General features: G+C 45.1%; 1 protein-coding gene across 1 annotated transcript in view; it reads left to right on the forward strand.

Moving 5' to 3' along the window:
• The first annotated feature begins 3,541 nt into the window (after window positions 1-3,541).
• The window catches only part of LOC143171953 (pikachurin-like), a 124,531-nt gene continuing 106,739 nt past the window's right edge, over window positions 3,542-21,333 (forward strand). The window contains 1 exon segment of the mRNA XM_076361139.1: window positions 3,542-3,656. Within this exon segment, the coding sequence (XP_076217254.1) occupies window positions 3,542-3,656 (115 nt within the window).

Consider the following 21,333-nt stretch of genomic DNA (forward strand, 5'->3'; position numbering starts at 1 on the left):
GTTGAATATGAGTCAACAGTGTGCCCTGGCAGCCAAAAGGGCCAGCCGTGTCCTGGGGTGCATCAAGCACAGCATAGCTCGCCAGTCGAGGGAGGTGATTGTCCCACTCTACACTGCACTGGTGCAGCCCCACCTCGATTACCGTGTGCAGTTTTGGGCACCTCAATATAAGAAGGACATCAAACTATTAGAGTGCGTCCAGAGGAGGGCGACCAAGATGGTGAAAGGCCTCGAGGGCAAGACTTATGAGGAGCGGCTGAGGTCACTTGGTTTGTTCAGCTTGGAGAAGAGAAGGCTGAGGGGTGACCTCATCACAGTCTACAACTTCCTCAAGGGGGGCAGCGGAGGGGGAGGTGCTGATCTCCTCTCTCTGGTGACCAGTGATAGGACACAAGGAATGAAGCTGCGTCAGGGGAAGTTCAGATTGGACCTTAGGAAAAGGTTCTTCACTGAGAGGGTGGTCGGTCACTGGAATAGGCTCCCCAGGGAAGTGGTCGTGGCACCAAGCCTGTCAGAGTTCAAGGAGCATCTGGACGACACTCTTAGTCATGTGGTTTAGTTTTAGGTAGTCCTGCAAGGAACAGAGTTGGACTTGATGATCCTTATGGGTCCCTTCCAACTTGAGATATTCTATGATTCTATGGTTACTGACAACTGTGCTCCTCTGGCACCACAGAGTCCTCCATGATAAAGGTAATTTTTTTGTCTGTGAGAGGATGATGTATCTCAGAAGCTGGTCTGAGACTGGCAAATGAATCCCTCTCAAAACTCAGACTGTCAGAAGTACGTGGTACACTTCACTCATCTTGCCTTCTCTCAGATCAATGAACAGCAAGGCGTACATTTATCTTTTAAACCTAATTCTAGGTTTTAATTCTAGATACTCCACTAAAATGCTTCTCCCTCTGGAGGGAGGTTGCAATAACAAATGTGTGCCAAGCGTTATTCCTGTTAATCAGTATGCTACTGGAAGAGAGCTGGGGACTATGCCAATGAGGAGAGTGTAAAAACCTTACCAGCGAGAAAGCTACTGGGATTCATTCTGTTATTTAGAGGGAATTCAATAGGCTTGCAGTGGATTACCTTTGTTGGTAGGATTTTCAAGAAGAGCACCTGTCCATGCACCCAGAACTGAATATCTCACTCCATCCTAGTAGAAGGCAAGTTTCCAGCTTGCATGGCTGCAGAGATAATCTTCCAAAACTGTAATTAAAATTACAAAATCTGTCTGAATCTGACAACAGCCTGAAACTCAGAGGTATGAACTTTTGTGATCCAATTAATTTGGCCTCAATATGTCCAACTACTACTTAATCACAGATTACTTTTGGTAGATAGGCATATGTGAGAGAGAAGACAAACTACAACAGTGGCCAATATGAGTGCTGCCAGAAAAGAAAGTCAGAGGAAAGAAGAGACTAGAGATAGAGGAGTGAAAGAAGGAAGGAAGGAGATCAAGGAAGAAGAAAAGCAGAAGCTGTAATGTAGTTGATGACAGCATGCTGTACAAATAACAAACAATTGCTTGGACAATATATAAAGGACAGACTTAACTTTTCTCCACCCCTTGCCGTGATCTCTCTGCCATCTTTTACCGATGAGTGAGCAGTCCCATGTGACTTGTGGGTAAATGTGGAATCCAGAGTTCATTCTCTGCCTTGTGAATTGCAATTTCACAATGCGCTGCAGTCCCTGACCCCGTCGGGAATTCCTGCCATGGGCCCTGCACTTCTCCCACATGTACTGCAATTCCTCCAGCTCTGCAAAGGCAGGCTGATAAGGGTGTGAGAGAGACACCACTGGCATCTCAAATACGCTAACAGAACTACCCCTCATCTGTAATTCCTGCAGCCTCGAGCATGCTCTCCCAGCGGGGATCACTCCGAAACTCGCATGCTGCTTTTTCTAAGGGGACCAGGTTTCTGCCTCCTTGCCTTGTCCCTGAGGCATGCAAGGGCTGTCCTCTCCACCATCTCCTGTGAGGACTTTGATTTCCCCCTCAAACTTCTTCCTGAGGTTCTTACAGTGATTTTGCAGGATATGGGCTCCAACTCCCTTCCTCTGATCTTTTGTTCAAATGGACTTCATCACCATTTCCTTGTCTTCTCTCGTATCCCAAAAGGGTACAGCTTTCCTTATTTTCCTGTCTCAGCTTTGTTCCCACAGAGACATAGCTTTTCTTCTGATCTCCTGTTTTTTCCCCACATATCATAAAATTAGAGCCTGGAACTCATTGAAGAGAGTATCAGTGTTACAAATTTAATAAAATTCAAAAAGGGACTGTATAAACATACATAATTTATATGGACATCAAAACCACTCAAAGTTATCAAAGTGAACAGCAAAACAAACAAATGAAGCTCATTTCCAAAACAAAGTCCACACAAATTCTCAAGACATAGCAACTCTGATGTTTCAGGGTTTAAACTGATCTCTAACTAACTGAGACTAGGATGAAACCTAAAGGAGAGGGCAGATAATCCCGCGTCTACCTAATGCGAAGTTTCTTGTACCTTCCTCTGTCTGTTAAATTTCAAAGACAGAATACTGCACTAAATGGATTTGGTCTTTTGTCCCACCAACGCTATATTGCACTGAAAGGATGCTTTGGGCTTCTTCTTGCTCATTCCTGGTTTTTTGTGGGTTCCTTGAACTCCACGATTTCCCCTTGCCTTCCTCCCTGACCCCTCCCCATCCCCTCTAATCTCCACAGGGGTTTCTATATTAGTCTGAGTGGCTGGATAGGTCTCAGCTTCCATCTGGGTGTATTAAACTTAATTTATCCTCTTAACTCAGCAACAACTTCCTCACCAAATCCTCTCCCTAGCTTTGCCTTCTCCCCAGGACTTGGCTACCACTTCAGCCCCGTCCCTCCCAGGGAAACCAGGGAAAAAAAGAAGAAACCGTGAATCCAAGTGTCAATGCCGATGCCCCCTGGGGAGAAGAGAAGCCGAGCTGGGGTCCCGCAGGACGGGAGGGGACCGAGGACATCCCAGCACCCCGCAGGCGCAGGCAGAGGGCAGGGCTGGGCTGGGGGAGGCCGGGCTGCGCCCTGAGGGGTCCTCGCTGAGGAAAGGGTGACACACGGCCCCAAGGTGCCCGGGGGGGGTCCCCGAGTGTCTCCCCCGCAGGGCCGAGGGTGCCTCGGCGGAGAAGCCGCGGGCAGGGCCGGCCTGCTGAGGAGGCATCGCCGGCACGGGGGTCACCCGGCAGGGAACGCCCCGACCCCTCGATCAGGGCCGGGTCGGGGCTGGGGGCTGCGGAGCGGCGGGCGGCGGCGGCGACCGGTGGGGGAGGTGCCGAGCCGTACCCAGCGCCGCCACGGCTGCCCCACGGGCGGCGGTAATCCCATCAAAGGGCCGGGCCCAGCCTCCTCCCCCCTTCCCTCCCCGTCCCTGCCCGGCGCGGGTAAAAGCCCCGCCGCTCCGCGCCAGCCCCAGCCCCGCTCCCCGTCCAGCTACCGCCCAGAGGGGCGCCCCTCGCTCGCGGCCACCGGCCCCCACCTCCCCCGCTCGGGCGGCGGCGGGGGAACGCGGCGCACATGGAGGTGCCGGGCCGCTGCCACCGCCACTGCTGCCGCCTCGCCTCGCTGCTGCTCCTGGCTTCGTGCATCGGGTGCGCGGCGGCGCCGCGGAGGAGCATCCCCCACCGGCAAAGTAGGGCGGGCGGCGGTGCCCGGCGGGTGCGCGGGCTGTTCCCAGGGTGGGGAGATGCCCTTTCAGTGCCGCGCTTGCACCAAGCAAAGTTTCGCGTCCCTTTAAAACTGGCGTTTGCTGCAGGGGGGAGACGCCAGCGGGGCCGAGTGGGAGCTCCGCCGGCCGGGCAGCGGTGGCGGGGCAGTGCCCGCCGCCGGCCGCTTCTCGGGCGGCTGCTGGCGTTTGGGGTCAGGTCGTGGCGCTGTCATGTGAAATGAACTTGTCCGTGAGCTCAGGACGGACCGAGCCCACAGCGGGGGCGGCCGGGGTGCCCGACCGGGCGAGCGCCGCTCCCCGCCCTTCCCTGCAAGCCCCTGCTTTGTCCTCCCACCCGCGGGTGGGAGAGGATGCCCAGGCAATGTCAGGGAATGTGCCATTGGAAGCGGTGAAGTTGCAGAATCAGTGTAAGATCCATTTTGTCTGGCATTTTCCACCCAATGCCGATGGGTTCACTCGAGTTACAGACCAAGACCCGACAGCTACTGCAGAAGTAATTGGCAAAAAAATTATCCATTTTCCCTGGAGCCTGCAACCTGTGGTGCTGCGTGAGCAGAGTTAGGAGCCAGGTGAACCTCTGTGCCAGTCAGAGGTTTTCTGTCAGCAAGGCTGTGCTTTGGCTGTGACATTTATTTGTATAGTAGTGAATAATGTAAGACATAGAGTAGTAAATGTGAAAGAAAATAGCTAGGGAAGCAATAATTTAATTTAAAAACTTTGGTTATTCTGTACCAAGCATGACGTGGGGTGCTTCAAGGTCCTGCTTCTGTCTGGCTGAATGTTAACAGTGACCTGCGGGAGAGTTCCCACTGCTGTTGGCGGGGTTTTGCATGTCGATCAAGGTGGTACATGGTCCTTAGTGGTTGAAAGTTAAAAACCTGGACTCTGAGCAGCTTATGAAACAGTAAGGTAAAATGTAAATGGTGAGATGGGACACAGTGCATGGTGAAGTTTGACATTCTGCATAACTTAAAAATTGTGGTGCTAAGAGAAAATACTGATGCCCAAGACTGTCTCAAACACTGACACTATCCTTAGAGTCTTTGAGGCCAACCCCGATTTTTATCACTGACTTCACCGGGATCAGATCAACAGAAAATATAACAAGTTTAGTAAATTTTGCCTCAGCTGACAAAGTGTTTGCAGGATCAGACCCTTTTTGTATATATTCCACAGTGTTAAAAGATTTGTATTGCTGTTTTTTAGAATCAATATTGTGCATTCTCTTGCTCTTGTGAGAAAAAAAAAATGCCTGTACAGTTGGAAACTTAATACTTAAATACAGCCTGAGCTTAAAGCCCTTACTGGACAGATGGCTAATTTTACTGGTCTGACCTTGTCTCTTAAGGATCTAGTCCCATGATCCTTGGTTATCATAATAGCTACCATTAAGTACTTGAGGAAATTAGATAGACAGTAGTTGTGAATGAGATGATTAGTAGCTTGCATTAAAATATGTGAAGTTGGGGATGGAAATGTGTAAATATTTTTAAAGATTCCTCTACCATACTGGCATACTTGTTTCCCCTAATCACAGCAGAATGACAGACCTAGTGGAAATGTATTCCTGTGCATTGAATGAAAACATTTTAAAACTTGGAAACAAATTATTTGTAGTACTGTGGTGGAGATAAATTAATATGCTAACATTGTGTTACCTTACTTTTGTTAGCTACACATTTTATGTTCATTTTTTTATAACATGTTATTTCAGGTTCACTGACTGATTCAGTCATTCCTTTTCTATTTCTTTGCTGTATAAGAAGTAGCCAGTTTTATATGGGAACAATTTTTTCAAAATCTGTGCAAAGATTTGAAAATTCACTTGTAGCAAGATTTAAAGAGGGAAATCCCCCAGAGAGTTTGTGTGCAGCAGTATATAATTTAAATCCCATCTGCATTCTGTCAAGGGCTATTGGAATTGCGGGCTTCCAAGACTCCCGTGGCTGGGTCCCTACTGTGAAATGTTGCTGTCAAAACACTGAGAACAGGTATAGTTCCAGGTAGCTCACATCTCTGCCTTGTTCTGCAGCATATCACATGCTGGGCAGTTAAGAGTGAAAAGGAACTATAATTTATTCACACATCCAAAAGTAGTGGGTGAAGAAGAGATAAGACAGTAAAAAGTTCTTTAAGATTTTTTTTTCCTTTCACTTTGCCCTTTTAATAGCAATAGAAGTGGGACTCGTACAGGAATTGTAACTGAGGTGAAAGCAAAAGGTTGTATTGAGAGAGAAGTGATAAAACCAGTTCATCTTCAATAATGGGAGCTGACTGGGAGGTCCTGTGGGACAAAAGAAAAAAGATAGTCAAATGCAGCTCCATTTTTCCAAGTTTTTCATTCAGGGCTCAGCTTACAAAGATCAATTTTGTAATCCCAAGAAAGCAACAGAGTGAGAAATCTGCCTGTGAAGTTAAAAATAAAATATATAGTAAAATGGCTTCAAATGCAACTTGTTAAATTAAACTTCAGGAAAAAAAGCTGTCATGCTCAAATTCGAAACATCCTGATGACTGCTAAACTCGTTTGAACATTTATTTACAGTTACATGATACATTCGCTGGAGACAAGGAAATGGATGACAGACACTTTGGGAAGGGCTTAAAACAAATCCTTAGACACCGTGTGGTGAATAGTGCAGTTGGGAACAGATTAGGCTGGGATTCTCTAAATCTTGTACCCTCAGAAGTTGGCACTCATGCTGCTGCTTTCAAATTGTTTTCTTGCTTTTGCCTTCTGCAAAGACACAGATTTTTGCCACTTCTGTTTCAAGTTTCGGTCAACTGGTTGAAGGCTGGAGAACGTAAACCTAGCCCCCAATGTGTAATACTACTACTAATATAAACATAATAATATTGAATTTTAATGGTTCTATGATTTTAGAGAATTATAGGGGAAAGAGCTGACCACTTAGCTGATTTCCCATGGATGTTCATGGCATGAACTTGTTGCACTATATTGCATTACTTTTTTAGTATCAGAGTGTAAAGTTCCAACGCCCTGTGAAATATTAAAACTGTTGAGTTGGTCTGCATGGAGAAAATAAAACATTCATATCTGATGCTTAGGAATCCTTTTTTATATATTATGCTTGCCAACTAATATAAACAAAGAATTGGGCTTGAATCGTATCTATTTCCCAAATGTCCATAATGGTAGACATAACTGACTTCATGTGTAAATGCTGGAGGAATCAGACCCATTAAAGTCTGAAGACTTTACAAGAGTGTAGCACTCAATATCAGGGCCAGATTTTTGAAAGAGCCCAGCTCCCTGGTCAACACTACAGTAAATGAATTTTTTCCAAAGAACTTGGCATTGCGATACTTGAATTCTTTAGAAAATCTGGCTATAATAAGAGCTGTTGGATATGGAACACTTTTGAAAGACTAGCCCTATTTAAGTATCAGAATAGGTCAAGCTACCTTGAAAATCAGGCCTACAGATATGGAAAATGTAGCAGTCTTTGGCAAAGAAGGTGCTTATTTTAGTTTTTTAAATATTACTTTTTTTTTTTGGAACAACAATAGAATGAGTTGTAATTCACTGTCATAATAAATCTCGCATGTAAAGTGTGCAAGGATGAGGTTGATCTGCTGCTGAATTTGAAGTGTCTGAGAAAAGGAATGAGTCCAAAGCTGAATGATTCCTAACACGAGGGCTGCAGAGCTGTCAGAGATGGTGCATATCTGTGAGGTAAAACTAATAAAGAAGATGTGAATAATTTATTTGGGGGAAGATTAATATAATTCTTTTATTGTTTCAGACATAGGCCAAAACGCACGCTATCAGACTACACTGGTCGATGTCTTCAACACCAATAAAATCAACCGAGCACTAATTATATATGTATTTGTTGTTGTTTATCGCATTTGGGTGTAAGTTGTTTCACAATGTTGTGTGACATTTTCATTTTGATTGGACTTGCCATCATAACTCTGGGGCCCGTACTCTGGTAAATCCTGCTAACGCTGATAAATCCCATCACCACCTTGCATAGATACGAGCATTCCCCTAATATCCTCTGGGGCAGCAATGGGAATGCACTAAATTATTTCACTTGAGTATGTTATTTGGTATGTCACTGTTAATCACTCATTTTGAAGTATGTTTTCTGATTTTAGTTCGTCTTATTCGCAGCAAAACGTGTTCCATCCTTTCCATCCTGAAATCGCTATCTTCCTCTGTAAAAGGAAACTTTTGGTAAATGTTTTTCTTGGGCACCATTTTGCCAATGCCCCCTCCAAAACTGCTATGCAGACTTTCGCCAGTGTTCAGAAAGGTAAAATTAGCCAAGAAATGTTTAAAAACTGGTGAAATTATACCTGTACCAGACATTGGGATTCCCAGTGATGCTTTAGAGAAGAGGGGTTGTTTTGGAGTTAAGGCACTAGAGTGAGCCTTGGGAAATCCTTCTGTCCTGAGGCTGTCAGAGACTTTTTTTGAGGGTTTGCCAGTCCTTCCCAGGCTAGACTTTCAGTTTTCAAAATGGGGTTGGAGTGGTTTTGCACTTTTATCCTTTTCCAACCATGCCACATTAGACAGTAATATGACTTCTGTACAGTGCTCAACACAGCTGTACCCCAATTTTAGTCAAGGCTGCTAGGCATTACCTTAGTAATAATATGTAGGTGAATGCCTCCATATCTTCAAGTGTGCCTTGCAGAAAAAAACCCCTCTCTTTCTCTGGAAGATACACAGTGACACTGGACTAGACAGGGCACGCTGTATACTGTGCATAGCTCATTATGAGCAAGCACATCCAACGTTCAGATTCACATTCTTAAACTTAATGGCAGGGATTCTGAGTATCGGTCACCCAAAAGACATCCTGAGGAGCAGGAGAGTACCCTGTTGTCTTAAAACAGTAAATTTCAGTGGATGAGGTCTTTTCAGTGCCCCATGAACTCATCAATTAGCTGGGGAGTTCCCATTCCTCAGATCAAACTTATATTGGGACTCAACCTTATGCCTGGTTTTGCTTATATCCCTTTAATGTAGTCTTACTAAAAATAATAAATAAAAAAAAAAGGTGACTAACATTGTTGCTTCATGATAGAGACTCAAAACAGGACTGATAGGACCTTTTCACAGCTTTTCTGCCACACATGAAGTGAAACACTAAAATAAATGGTTATAGAAAGTTTCTCATATGAAAAAGTTATTAAAATATATCAAAGATGCCTGTAATCTGAGTAAATTACCATGAAGAGGTCTTTGCAGACTTTATAATTTCATATATTAAAGAGTGTACAATTTGGTGCCATGTTTCTTGGTGAACATGCTGCAATGGTCTGTGATCATGTAATAAAGGACTTTCTAAACCACAGGCACATGGGAGACTGTTAGCTATGTGATCTTGAATCAAATTTCCTAATGTTTTTCTGTGCAAACAAATGATCTATCTGAAAAAAAAAACAAACCAAAAAAACCCCCAACAAAACCCAAAACCTGTTCTTCACAATTAATTCCAACTGAAAGGAAATACTTTTGGGTAAGAATAGGCAAGATTTGATTTCCTTTTATTTTTTATTTTTAGTAAAGATGCTTACACATGAAAACCAAATTAGTTCTTTCATATAAAACAAACCCCCCACAATTCCTTAATGTGAACATCCAAACCACAGCAAAAGATGAACATTATTTTTTCAGACTTTTCAGAGTTGCTGATCTGAGAACAAGCACAGACGAATTCATCTTTGAAAGTAACTGTTTCAGGAGGGCATAAGCCACTGAAAATTAGAGGCTTAGGGGGAAAGCTCAGTCAAAACCAGGTAACTAACTCAAACCTAGCTAATGATACGGTGTGTGGTGATCCATAAAACTCTCCAGGTGAGAGGTGTATAGCGTGAATTACAGAGTTCACACCAGTTCTTCTACTGAGTGCAGTGTAACTACACCCAGGAGTAAGGACTACTCATGAGGAAAGCTCCTCAGGATTTTGGCCTCCAATGAAAGAGAAATCCACACAATATTGACCCAGGGAGCCTTTTATCCAAAAGGAAGAAGACAGCTATTGGGCCATGGGAGAAACTGTTTCTTCTGTTAGTGACTTGCTGGCCATGTAATTGGATAGTCAAAATACACCGGCTTTGTTTTCTTAAAAAGATCTTTCATTCAAGCATTGGCAAAAGTTATCCTGGATAATTTTTAGACCTAGAAGAGATAAACCATATGCAGGTGCTAACATATTCTGCACCTGGCTTTCTGTGTGTATCACCAAGTGGTGATAGGGTGTCTTTCAATTTACCTTATTGTTAATAAACACTTTTTAAATAACAGTGCAGATAACAGTTGTGTTAAGGGCAGTTGTTCTGAGAAGGGGACACCAAGCAGTTCTGACTTTCCCTGTGTCCTCAGAGGACAGTCAGACTGGTGTAACTCACAAAGATATCCGAGGCTGTAAGAATCCCAAGCCAAATTATTCTTCACACCTCTTTTGATTTTTAAAGTAATTTAAAATTGCTGGCACCTGTGAAAATGATGGTACAGTCAAATATCAACACCTGTGTACATTTGGAACTTGCAATTTGAATCGTCTTTCTAAAGTGAGTAAAAATTAGCATCTCGTGAATGTTGAGCATGCTGCTTTCAAATAAAAAAATCATTACGATTCTTCTGATGTGTTAGAGGCATTATTGCACGTATAAAGTTTTAAACCAAGACTGGCTTTGTGTTGCTGAGCTCAAAAAATCTTCTGAAAAAATCCTAAGCGTAAAGATTATAGAGAATTTCACTCAAGTTAAATTCTTTCATGCATGAGAAATTTCAACTAGAAGATTATTTTAAGAAAAAACATGAACAAAACCTGTCAAACTGCAAATGGAAAGTGTCTAGGACCAAAACTTTTGTGGTTTAATTAGATAGCACAAGCCAGAATTTGTTACTTGAAACAGAAATGTTTCAGCTGTTTCATATTCTGCTTTCTAGATAATCACAGGAGAAGGCAACATGTTTCTAAAAATAAGCAGGCTTTTTATGAAGATGACTATTTACAAAGATGGTGGCATTGCAGCTGGTACTCCAGCCATGCACACAGAGACCAATGTCCTGCTGGCATTTTTAATTCCCGTTCCCATTTCATGATGTTCCCATTCCCACATGAACCCATTGCGTGCGGGTTGCTACTGTTTTCATCTTAATTGAACAGTCATAATGGCAGTGCTATGATATGGTGAACTATACAGTCAAGAATTGCAACTCTCTCCATATATATGCTAATGGACTTAGTAGGCTGAGGTGAGAGCGTTCAAGCCATTTACCTCTGTGGAGGCGTAAGATGTGATCATAGGGAGGATGAAAGAAGAAACCTGCAGAATATGAGGGGAAGAAAGTCACTGCTGGAAAAAGGACTAGACAGCACCTAAAATGGGCAGAAAGGGGAAAAGAAAGAGCCGTTTGAACCAGCTGATGTCAACAGAAGGGTATGGCTTGCATGGTGAGGCAACCCTGGTAAGGGTTGGTGCCAAAGGATTGGACTCTGCAAGCTGCAGAAGCTAACATGCCAGTGGAGCGGGGAATGCTTTGAGAGGATTAGGGAGTGTTAGATATTAGCTTTGTGGACATCGTAACTGTGCCTGGGTCATTCGCTATTTGTTCCCTTACGTAGTTGGTCTCTACTTACACTGAGATATATTTCTCTTGCAGCAAAGAAGGTTTCATCCCTCCCAGTCATTCTCCCAGCTTTCACATCCTACTGCTTGTTACTGGCTCTTTGGATACACAGCTGTGTCCCACACTACATTAGTGCAGGGATTCATGTTTAAAAAACACATCTATTTCAGTCAATAGACACAAAGAATTTCCTCCATGGTTTTTGCTGATACTGCTGGTGAATGGAGAGACTTGCTGACTGCAGAAGGTAGTGAAATTATCCTGTTTCTTATGGATGACCTGAGTTGGAGAAGAATTTCCTGCTCCTTGAGAAAATGCCAGATTTCCTCCCTGACCTGGCATTCATTAGCCTTTAATAAAATCACAGTTGCAATTGAGCTGATTTCTCCAGTCAGGTTAGGATCACTGTGCAGTGGCAGCCCTGGTGGATGTGCCCTTGCAGCAAAGAAGGCCAGCAGCATCCTGGGCTGCATTAGGAGGAGTGTTGCCAGCAGGTCAAGGGAGGTGATCCTTCCTCTCTACTCAGCATTGGTGAGACACATCTGGAGTACTGGGTCCAGTTCTGGGCTGCCCAGTACAAGAGAGACATGGAGGTTTTTCTATCTGACATATTACCACTTTTCCAGAAGCTCCCCTTGAATTTTGTTTCTTATACCAAGTAAACTATTTCTTCTAGTTCAGTTTTGTATTGCGTATCAGCGAGAGAGAAATTTGTAGTAGATAAAGCAAAGTGATTAAGAAACATCAAGGAGAGCATTTTTCAAGTAGCATGAGCAATTTTGCCATGGTTCCCATTGAAGATAATAAGCTTTGGATAGAGAACACCTGAAAAATATACCCTTAAGTGATATTGATTGATGGGAAAAGAAAATTTCAAGTTATTTATTTGACATTTTTATAGCTTAACTGGCCTTTTTATTTATATATATATTTTATATATATAATGAAGCTGTATTTTTTGATAATAAATACAAAGTTTTGATATGTGCTTCTCTTATGTATTTTACCCATGTTATAAATGCTCAGAAAATGTAGCAGGCTGACTTTTATCCTTATTTTTATTATTTCATTTCAGAACAGTAATAGCCTACTTAGTAGAGTTTATTTTCACCAACAATGCCTAAGACTCAGTTATAAACTTTAAGCACTGTGTGATCAACTTCGTTAATGTTTTCCTGTTTCTGCTTCCAGTAGAGTTTGGAGTGCCATGTTTTGTGGAGCTTCTCCGATGTTCGTGCTTCCTAACACCTCAGATGCATAACCCACAAGAGAAAAGAGAACAGCCTTTTTTTTTTTTTCTTCTAGTGGAAGTGGGTTGAATTCTCTTACATGACACCCAAATCAGTGTAAAAGGGGAGGGAGAAGCCCTGGGGTAAGAAGGTGGAGGTAAATATGTGAAGGGAGAGGGATGGAGGAGTGGGGAGGTGGCAGGGCAGGAGAAGGCGTGAGACCTTGCCCTTGCTACTGGCAGTGAGCTGCTGCTTTTGCTCATTGGTAGGATGAAACTACACCTCTGGATGACACAGTTTGTCTTGGGTGCAGTTTCCTCTGTGGCTCACCAGGTCTGTCTCACCCAGGCAGCATGTGCAAACCCACTGAGGTGCCTGGCTGGAAAGCTGCTGCTGCTTGCTGCTGCTGCTCATCAGCTGAGTGGCTTTTTAATTGATTGCTGTTCCCAGTGTAGTCCCAGTATAGAAACTCATGGAGGGAGATGGGGTCAGAGGGGATATCAGGGGATGTGCTTGGCATGCTGGTTCTTATCCAGGCCATCCTACTGATTATTAAAGTCTATTGCACAGGCATGCTAACATGCTGTTGCTTGTTTTCAGCTACTTTCTAACACTTATGTTAAACCTCCCAGAGACTTTTTTTTTAATTTATTTATTATTTATTTTTATTTATTGTTTTTAGTTATTTAAAAACTGGTGAAGTAGCTGATGAGAAGGCAGGCAGCGGCAGGGCAGGCAGGGCCCTGGCAGCAGGCAGGGCCAGCTGCAGCCCTCTGGACACTGGACACATCTGCAGGGACAAGGCAGGTCTGATCTCAAGCCAGGAAATCCCAAGTCAGGAAAAATCTTGAGCTCCATGCTCAAGCAGCCTGTAGGCTGGAGCACAGAGAGGTGAGCCTCAGTGCAGCCCCTTCTCCAGGAATAGGGACCTGGCTATCATTTTCCTCTGCCAGGCCAATATGCTGCAGAGACATCAGGAATTAGGGCAGCCATGCACCAGCACTGGAGCTTTGACAGCCAAAGTGCAAGCCTGGTTTTAGGGGCGTGAATGCTAGATTTTGACTCGGGCTTCCAGGAATGCACCTGAGGTTATGCAGCCGGAGTGTCTTGATGGGGCTTTTTAAAGGCATCTATACTACATTTATACTGGAAATGAAAAGTATTTCCATTAGGAGAAATATTTCACCAAGTATCTCAGATGCAGGTACAGTTTATGCAGTTGTGTTAGTCAGACTGGCCTCTGATCTGTAATTATCAAAGACACAAGCCTGTAAGAGTTATCCAGAGATTGCCCTGTCTGTTCCTCTTGACAAAGGCAGGACAAGTATAAACTAGACCTTTGCTCAGAGATAAAGGTCTACCCTGCTTTTAATAACCTTCAGCATCAGGAATTCCCCAAAAGCGGTTCCAGTGTGTAACCATCCACAGCTAGAATTTTTTTTCTATATCTATCTCTTAAAAAAATTATTTAAAAAAATCAGTTTCTGCTTTTCCTTCTCACACCTGGAAGGATGGGTCACTATGCACCATGCAGAGCTCCCCTCTGGGGAAAACCTCCTTTCTCCCGCCCTTCTCTGCAGAGTTGGAGCCTTCCCAGGAGCAGAGCCTTGCTCCGGGGAGGAGTGCGGGGTGGGGAACAGAGCTTCCCACCTCTGCCCTTCTCTTCTGCAATCTGCAGGGCCAAGGCAAAGCAGGAAAAACCGTGACAAAGTCACCACTGACGTTGTGCCTGTTCATTTTTAATGGGATTTGCTGTGTTGCACTGTAGCTTAAGTTCTGAGCTTTGTCTCCTTCATTCCTCTCCCTTGGGCTATAAATACCCTGATGACCGTCACCTCAAATGTACCTGGAGAAGATAACAGATGCTATATACTGCCTCAGAAAAACATCACGTGGGTCCAAGCCCACGTGAGTGTTCCCCTTGATTAATGGCTTCTTTGCATGGGACCAAAGTCATTGCTTCCATTACCAGTTTCATCAAAGCATTTTGGACAATATCAAACTTTCTGTGCCTGACAGACCAGAAAGGAGAATGACTGTATTTGTACAGAATGTGTTTAATTTTATGTTTATATAAATTGTTTCCTTGTTCTTTATGATCAGGGCTAATCTCCATGCCTTCTTAGATATTCACAGGATCCAACTGCAGAGGACATTTGCAGGTGGGATCATCACTGAGGCAGATCTTCAGAGCATATACAAGTAGTAGATATATTGCACCTCCCTTGTTTGCAGGTTCTCATCCAGCAGGCTGCAGAGGGGAGTAGGCTCTGTTGTGGTTTTGCACTGTGCATGGTGCTACCAGATTAACAGAGATTTCATGCTGAATTTTGAGGAGAGAGATATTTCTGACCTGAATTGTAGGAGGAACTACAAATACCCAGAGTTTTACCCTTGAAAACTATTTTTATTTTTTATAATGTAAGCGTGACCTTTGTATCATAAAGACATAAATTTTTAGACCAGTTTTAATATCCATTTTTAGTGTGCTTAATACATGATGTTTTGTAAAATCTTGCAAAATACCTCAAGCACACATTTATCTCAAAATAATTTGTTAGTAAAGCAGCAATATGTATTGCAACAGTTGTGATCAGCTGACAAACCGCTTTGATATAATGCTGCAGCATGACTGTTCCAAAGCTGTGACATCTCCTGCATCTCAGTGGCATAAACATTGCTTGTGTCAGATCCCGCAGTTACTTTGTCATGGTTGCGAAGGGTAAGTTCAGTCCAAAAATGGACATTCTTTGCTTTCTGCCGGGTTGTGTGAAATTCGGACTCTGTCAACCAGAAGTGACTCTGAATCCCTAGATGCACATCAATAAGCTGCAAGGTCAGGAGTGGTGACAGTGGAGGACTGTGGGGACAGCCACACCACATGAGATGCTCCTCTCTGCCTTGCCCTCTATTGTCCCCAAGAAATAACTTTGTTTGCAGGGCAGGGCTCGCTTAGGTTTTCCTTTTCCTCTTGGTTCCTGGTTTAATCAGGAGGCAGCGTGGTCCCCGGCAGGGCGAGCGCCACATGCCTGCTTGTCACGCTGTTTTGTCACAGGGAGGGCAGGATGCAGTGGCGTGGTGATCAGATCCTACACACTCCCCAAACCATTGTTTGACCGCAGAGCATTGGCCGAGGCTGCTCGCAAAGACAGTGCTAGGTGCTGATGGCACACCTCCTGCCACTGTCTTTGTTGTATTAGGGAAATTCCCTGACTTTTAGGGAGAATTAAACAAGGAGGATGGAAATAAAGACCTCTCCGGCTCCTTGCTCTCATTTTCCCTGGCGTGAGTTAGGACTTACTCCTCCAGTAACAAGTAATAGGCCGGTGTAATTGAGGTCAGTGTTTGGCTCTCTGTGTCTCTTTCATCATCTGCAAACTGGAGATAGTAGTGTTTAGTAGGGCTGGGTGAATAATTCATGGTGCGGCTCCTTATTAAACAGATGTTGCCTCTCTGTTTGCAGATAGTCTGCAAATGGATTACATTTTTTTTCAAATTTATTTTTTGTTCCAAATTATTCACCAAATACTTTCTGTAAATAATTTTATTGGCCTACAGTGCATTCAGAATATGAATTTGAAGCCTTCCTTAAATGAGTATTTGTCATTGTTTGGTAAAATTTGTTATTTCATCAACTATGCCTCCCAGCAAACTTGTCTCATAGAGCCTCCCCAGAAAAGTAATACAAGGCAGGCACGAATATGTTAGAGTGAATGTTTAGGGGGGGTATCTTTTTTCCTTTACTACTGTTGCAGCTCTAATACTAATCTACCTCACTGGGTATTGTGAAGATTGGAAAGGTGTTTTCTGAATGTGAAATGCTGCCTAAGTAGAGCTGTTGTTTCTAAGACACTGATACCTCAGCCCTGGCTGCTCTTCCCTGCCTCTCCTTTCAGTAGTGGGTGGTACTTGGTGGTGTATGGTCTAGCTACTGCTTCTGAATGCAGGGCAGGAGGCGAGCACGAGAGGTAGTACTCTCTGCTGTGCTCAGAGCCCCTGAACAAAGCAGGGATCCATGAGACTAAGTCTACGCTAATAAAGAAAATGGGTGAGGGCTCAGAGAGCAAGTAGCATGGCATGGTTTGGCTCTCATCCATATAGCTGAACTCCTTTCCTTCCCAAAGATGTCCATACTGACTTACAGACATGGCCTCTGAGCTGTGCTGTCCTCCAAACCATCCCGGGCACTTCCCCAGGAGACTTTCCTGGGAGGCTGAACCTGTGCCATGTACTGTACAGGCAGTTAAAATGTGTGGATGTCCCTGTCTTTGGATCCTGTGTAGTTTCCAGCATCTCAGGAACAAGTTTAAAAGCCTACGGGTTGCTCAACTGCATTGCCTGAAGCACTGAGTGGTTATTTGTTTACAGGAGGAGCCATTTAGGACATGCTCAGCTCCTCCGTGCCTCTTCTCTGGGAGCTAGGGGAAGGGAGGTGCTGATGGTGGCCTGGAAAGTGGCTGGGAGGGGATTGCAGCTCCCTGTTTTTACTGTCTGGGAAATGCGACAGGCTGGGGGGGAAAACTGGGGATCTGGCTGGTGGCTTGTGTTTACAGAGTAAGAGTCTGTTAGTGCAAACTGTGATTCTTTTGACTGCTCCCATTAATTCAGTCTAGATCATTGCAGTGAACGAGGACACTTCATGCAGGTAGAGCCCTAAGTATGTTTTCCCTCCTTAATGTATAAGTGTAGCAATGTGCTGTTATGGCTACAAGATCTACTCGGGGATGTTATAATAGTGCATTAGTTTTCAGAATTTCTTTCAAGTTGAACTGATAAGCAAGATCCTTGGGGTGTGTAGGTACAAACCTCTAGAGTACAATGGGTAGTCCCTTTTTCTGAAGGTGTATTGGTTTTTTTTATCCCCTGCTGTATTGTTTCAACAATAAAAGGAAAAAAAAATATAAAGTTCTTGGTGAGGAGCCCATCGCATGCAGTCCTTGTGCAGCCTTGCCCAGGAGACAATCTGCTGGGAATTTTTTTAGGTAAGAATGGCTGAAGCTTCAGGCATAAGGACCGAATGGTGAAAGAAGTTAGGGTCTCAAACCTCGTTTATATATTTATCCTTTCATGATTGCACCTAGCACTGTCCAGGATTTCTTTTAATGTTGAAGAGAAATAAATAGATAAAAGGGACAGGAAAACAATCAATCATCGGTGTTAACTGAGAGGTGTGGACCCTGCCTGGTCACATTTGCTCACTCAAATTAAGAAACGTAAAACAAAAAGTTTCCTAGGGGTGGGAAAATGCAGGGTCAGTTTGAAAAGAACCAGAATATCAGTTCTGCTCTTGTTTTAACTACTCAGGTATTGATGTTGATCAATACTGTGCAGAGTTTGTAAGCTGCTAAGTTTTGTATTTAGCTTCAAATCAAATATGTTGGTGGAAGTGACAAATGTAAATCTGATGTAGGCTTGCTTCACATCTAAAAATGACCTTTACAGTAGCTTGTTTTCACTTGATATTTTGTCAGAGCTAGTGGAAAAAAAGAAAAAAAAAGGGTTTTCTTAGCCTTTACTCACAATTTTCATAGATAAAAGCATGCAAAAAACTAAATATAGGAAAACTGTTGCCTTGAAAAATTTGAAGTTGCTGTTAAAATGTTTGAATCAGTTCTCTGTTGCAGTTGTTTGTTACATGAGTTTGGTTTCAAGAGCACAAACGATGGTGGTTTGGAGAATTTGTGTTTAAAATCTTCCTCGGGTTACAGAGCAGACAAGCTCCTCCGCCTGCCCCTTTCTCAGACAGTAAGTGCAGAGTACTAGAGACGTGGATCTCAGGGTTTTCTTTTCCTGCCATCTTTTTTATTTGCAGTAGTCGAATTAGCCATTGTACTGAAACGCCAACCTGTACTATGGGAAGAGAAGGAGATGGATAGGTACTGCGAGACCAATATAGCTGTATAAAAATACCCTCCTCCCACTGCAGCTGATGAGAGACGCAGTTGATCGTGGCAGCACTGAAAGGTCGGTTTGGGAGCACGACGGCGAGATGAGATCCCATCGCTGTAACATGCATCCAGAGAGGGGCAGGCAGGAACTGAAGGGTCCTTGGTGCTCATCTCATCAGGCTAAACTTTGTGTCTTACTTAAATCATTGCCCTTCCCATCCATAGCTGTCGTGAAGGAATTGAGGTTGCGCAGGTTGGTGGTGATCAGGAGACCTCTCGGTGGTCTGTGAAGGTGGTTTCTCAGCCTGTGCCAAAGCAGCAAAGGGCTGAGGAGGAAGCATGTTTTTGTTTTGGTTTTCCTCGCACCCAGGTGTTGCTGTTGGACGTGAAGCCTTGGGGACATTGAGGGTGAGGCTGAAGGTGTCCATGAAGTGTCCTGAGCTGATCAACAGCTCCTTGCCACTGAGAGAGGGGATGTCCCCCCTTGCCCCCTCTCTCCTGGTATCCCACTGCTGCCTTGGGGGGGCAGAGGGGGAGAAGGAAAAGGTCCACCCAATTCAAATCTGTGTAGTGGACTATAGAATCATAGAATCATAGAATAGTTTGGGTTCGAAGGGACCTCTAAAGGTCATCTAGTCCAACCCCCCTGCCGTGGGCAGGGACATCTTCAACTAGATCAGGTTGCTCAGAGCCCCGTCCAACCTGACCTTGAATGTTTCCAGGGAGGGGGCATCCACCACCTCTCTGGGCAACCTGTTCCAGTGCTTCACCACCCTCAGCGGAAAACATTTCTTCCTTAGATCTAGTCTAAATCTACCCCCCTTTAGTTTAAAGCCATTCCCCCTTGTCCTGTCGCAACAGGCCCTGCTAAAAAGTTTGTCCCCATCTTTCTTATAAGCCCCCTTTAAGTACTGATAGGCTGCAGTAAGGTCTCCCCGAAGCCTTCTCTTCTCTAGGCTGAACAACCCCAACTCTCTCAGCCTTCCTTCATAGGAGAGGTGTTCCAGCCCCCTGATCATTTTTGTGACCCTCTTCTGGACCCGCTCCAACAGGTCCCTGTCTTTCTTGTACTGAGGGCTCCAGAGCTGGACACAGTACTCCAGGTGGGGTCTCACCAGAGCAGAGTAGAGGGGCAGAATCACCACCCTCGACCTGCTGGCCACGCTTCTTTTGATGCAGCCCAGCATACGGTTGGCCTTCTGGGCTGCGAGCGCACATTGCTGGCTCATGTCCAGCTTTTCCTCCACCAGTACCCCCAAGTCCTTCTCGGCAGGGCTGCTCTCAATCCCTTCATCCCCCAGCCTGTATTGATACTGGGGGTTGCCCCGACCCAGGTGCAGGACCTTGCACTTGGCCTTGTTAAACCTCATGAGGTTCACACGGGCCCACTTCTCGAGCTTGTCCAGGTCCCTCTGGATGGCATCCCGTCCCTCTGGCATGTCAACCGTACCACTCAGCTTGGTGTCGTCTGCAAACTTGCTGAGGGTGCACTCGATCCCACTGTCTATATGTCATTGATGAAGATATTAAACAGTACCAGTCCCAATACAGACCCCTGAGGGACCCCACTCATCACCAACCTCCATCTGGACATTGAGCCATTGACTACTACCCTCTGGATGCGACCATCCAGCCAATTCCTCACCCTTTACCGGACAGTCCAGCCATCAAATCCATACGTCTCCAGTTTAGAGAGAAGGATGTTGGGGGGGACCGTGTCAAAGGCCTTACAGAGGTCCAGATAGACGACATCTGTAGCCCTTCCCGTGTCCACTGATGTAGTCACTCCATCCTAGAAGGCCACTAGGTTGGTCAGGCAGGACTTGCCCTTGGTGAAGCCATGCTGGCTGTCTCAAATCACCTCCCTGTCCTCCATGTGCCTTAGCATAGCTTCCAGGAGGATCTGCTCCATGATCTTCCCAGGCACAGAGGTGAGACTGACTGGCCTGTAGTTCCCCGGGTCTTCCTTTTTTCCCTTTTTAAAAATGGGTGCAATGTTTCCCCTTTTCCAGTCAGTGGGAACTTCCCCTGACTGCCACGACTTCTCAAGTACGATGGATAGTGGCTTAGCAACTTCATCCGCCAGTTCCTTCAGGACCCGCAGATGGATCTCATCGGGTCCCATGGACTTGTGCACCTTCAGGTGCCTTAGATGGTCTCGCACCTGATGTTCTCCCACAGTGGGCGGCTCTTCATTCTCCCAGTCCCCGCCTTTGCCTTCTGTGGCTTGGGCGGTGAGGCTCGAGCATTTGCCGGTGAAGACCGAGGCAAAAAAGTCATTGAGTACCTCTGCCTTCTCCATATCCCGGGTAACCGTGTCTCCTGTTTCATTCCAGAGAGGGCCCACATTTTCCCTTGTCTTCCTTTTATCCCCGACGTACCTATAGAATCTTTTCTTGTTGCCCTTGACGTCCCTGGCCAGATTTAATTCTATCAGGGCTTTAGCTTTCCTAACCTGATCCCTGGCTGCTCGGACAATTTCTCTGTATTCCTCCCAGGCTACCTGTCCTTGCTTCCACCCTCTGTAGGCTTCCTTTTTGTGTTGGAGTTTGCCCAGGAGCTCCTTGTTCATCCATGCAGGCCTCCTGGTGTTTTTGCCTGACTTCCTCTTTGTTGGGATGCATCGCTCCTGAGCTTGAAGGAGGTGATCCTTGACTATTACCCAGCTTTCTTGGGCCCCTCTTCCCTCCAGGGCTTTGTCCCATGGCACTCTGTCAAGCAGATCCCTGAAGAGGCCAAAGCCTGCTCTCCTGAAGTCCAGGGTAGTGAGCTTGCTGTGCGCCCTCCTCGGTGCCCTCAGGATCTTGAACTCCACCATTTCGTGGTTGCTACAGCCCAGGCTGCCCTTGAGCTTCACATTCCCCACCGGCCCCTCCTTGTTGGTGAGAACAAGGTCCAGCATAGCACCT

This window comes from Aptenodytes patagonicus, chromosome W (genome assembly GCF_965638725.1).
Source record: "Aptenodytes patagonicus chromosome W, bAptPat1.pri.cur, whole genome shotgun sequence".
Lineage (NCBI taxonomy): Eukaryota > Metazoa > Chordata > Aves > Sphenisciformes > Spheniscidae > Aptenodytes > Aptenodytes patagonicus.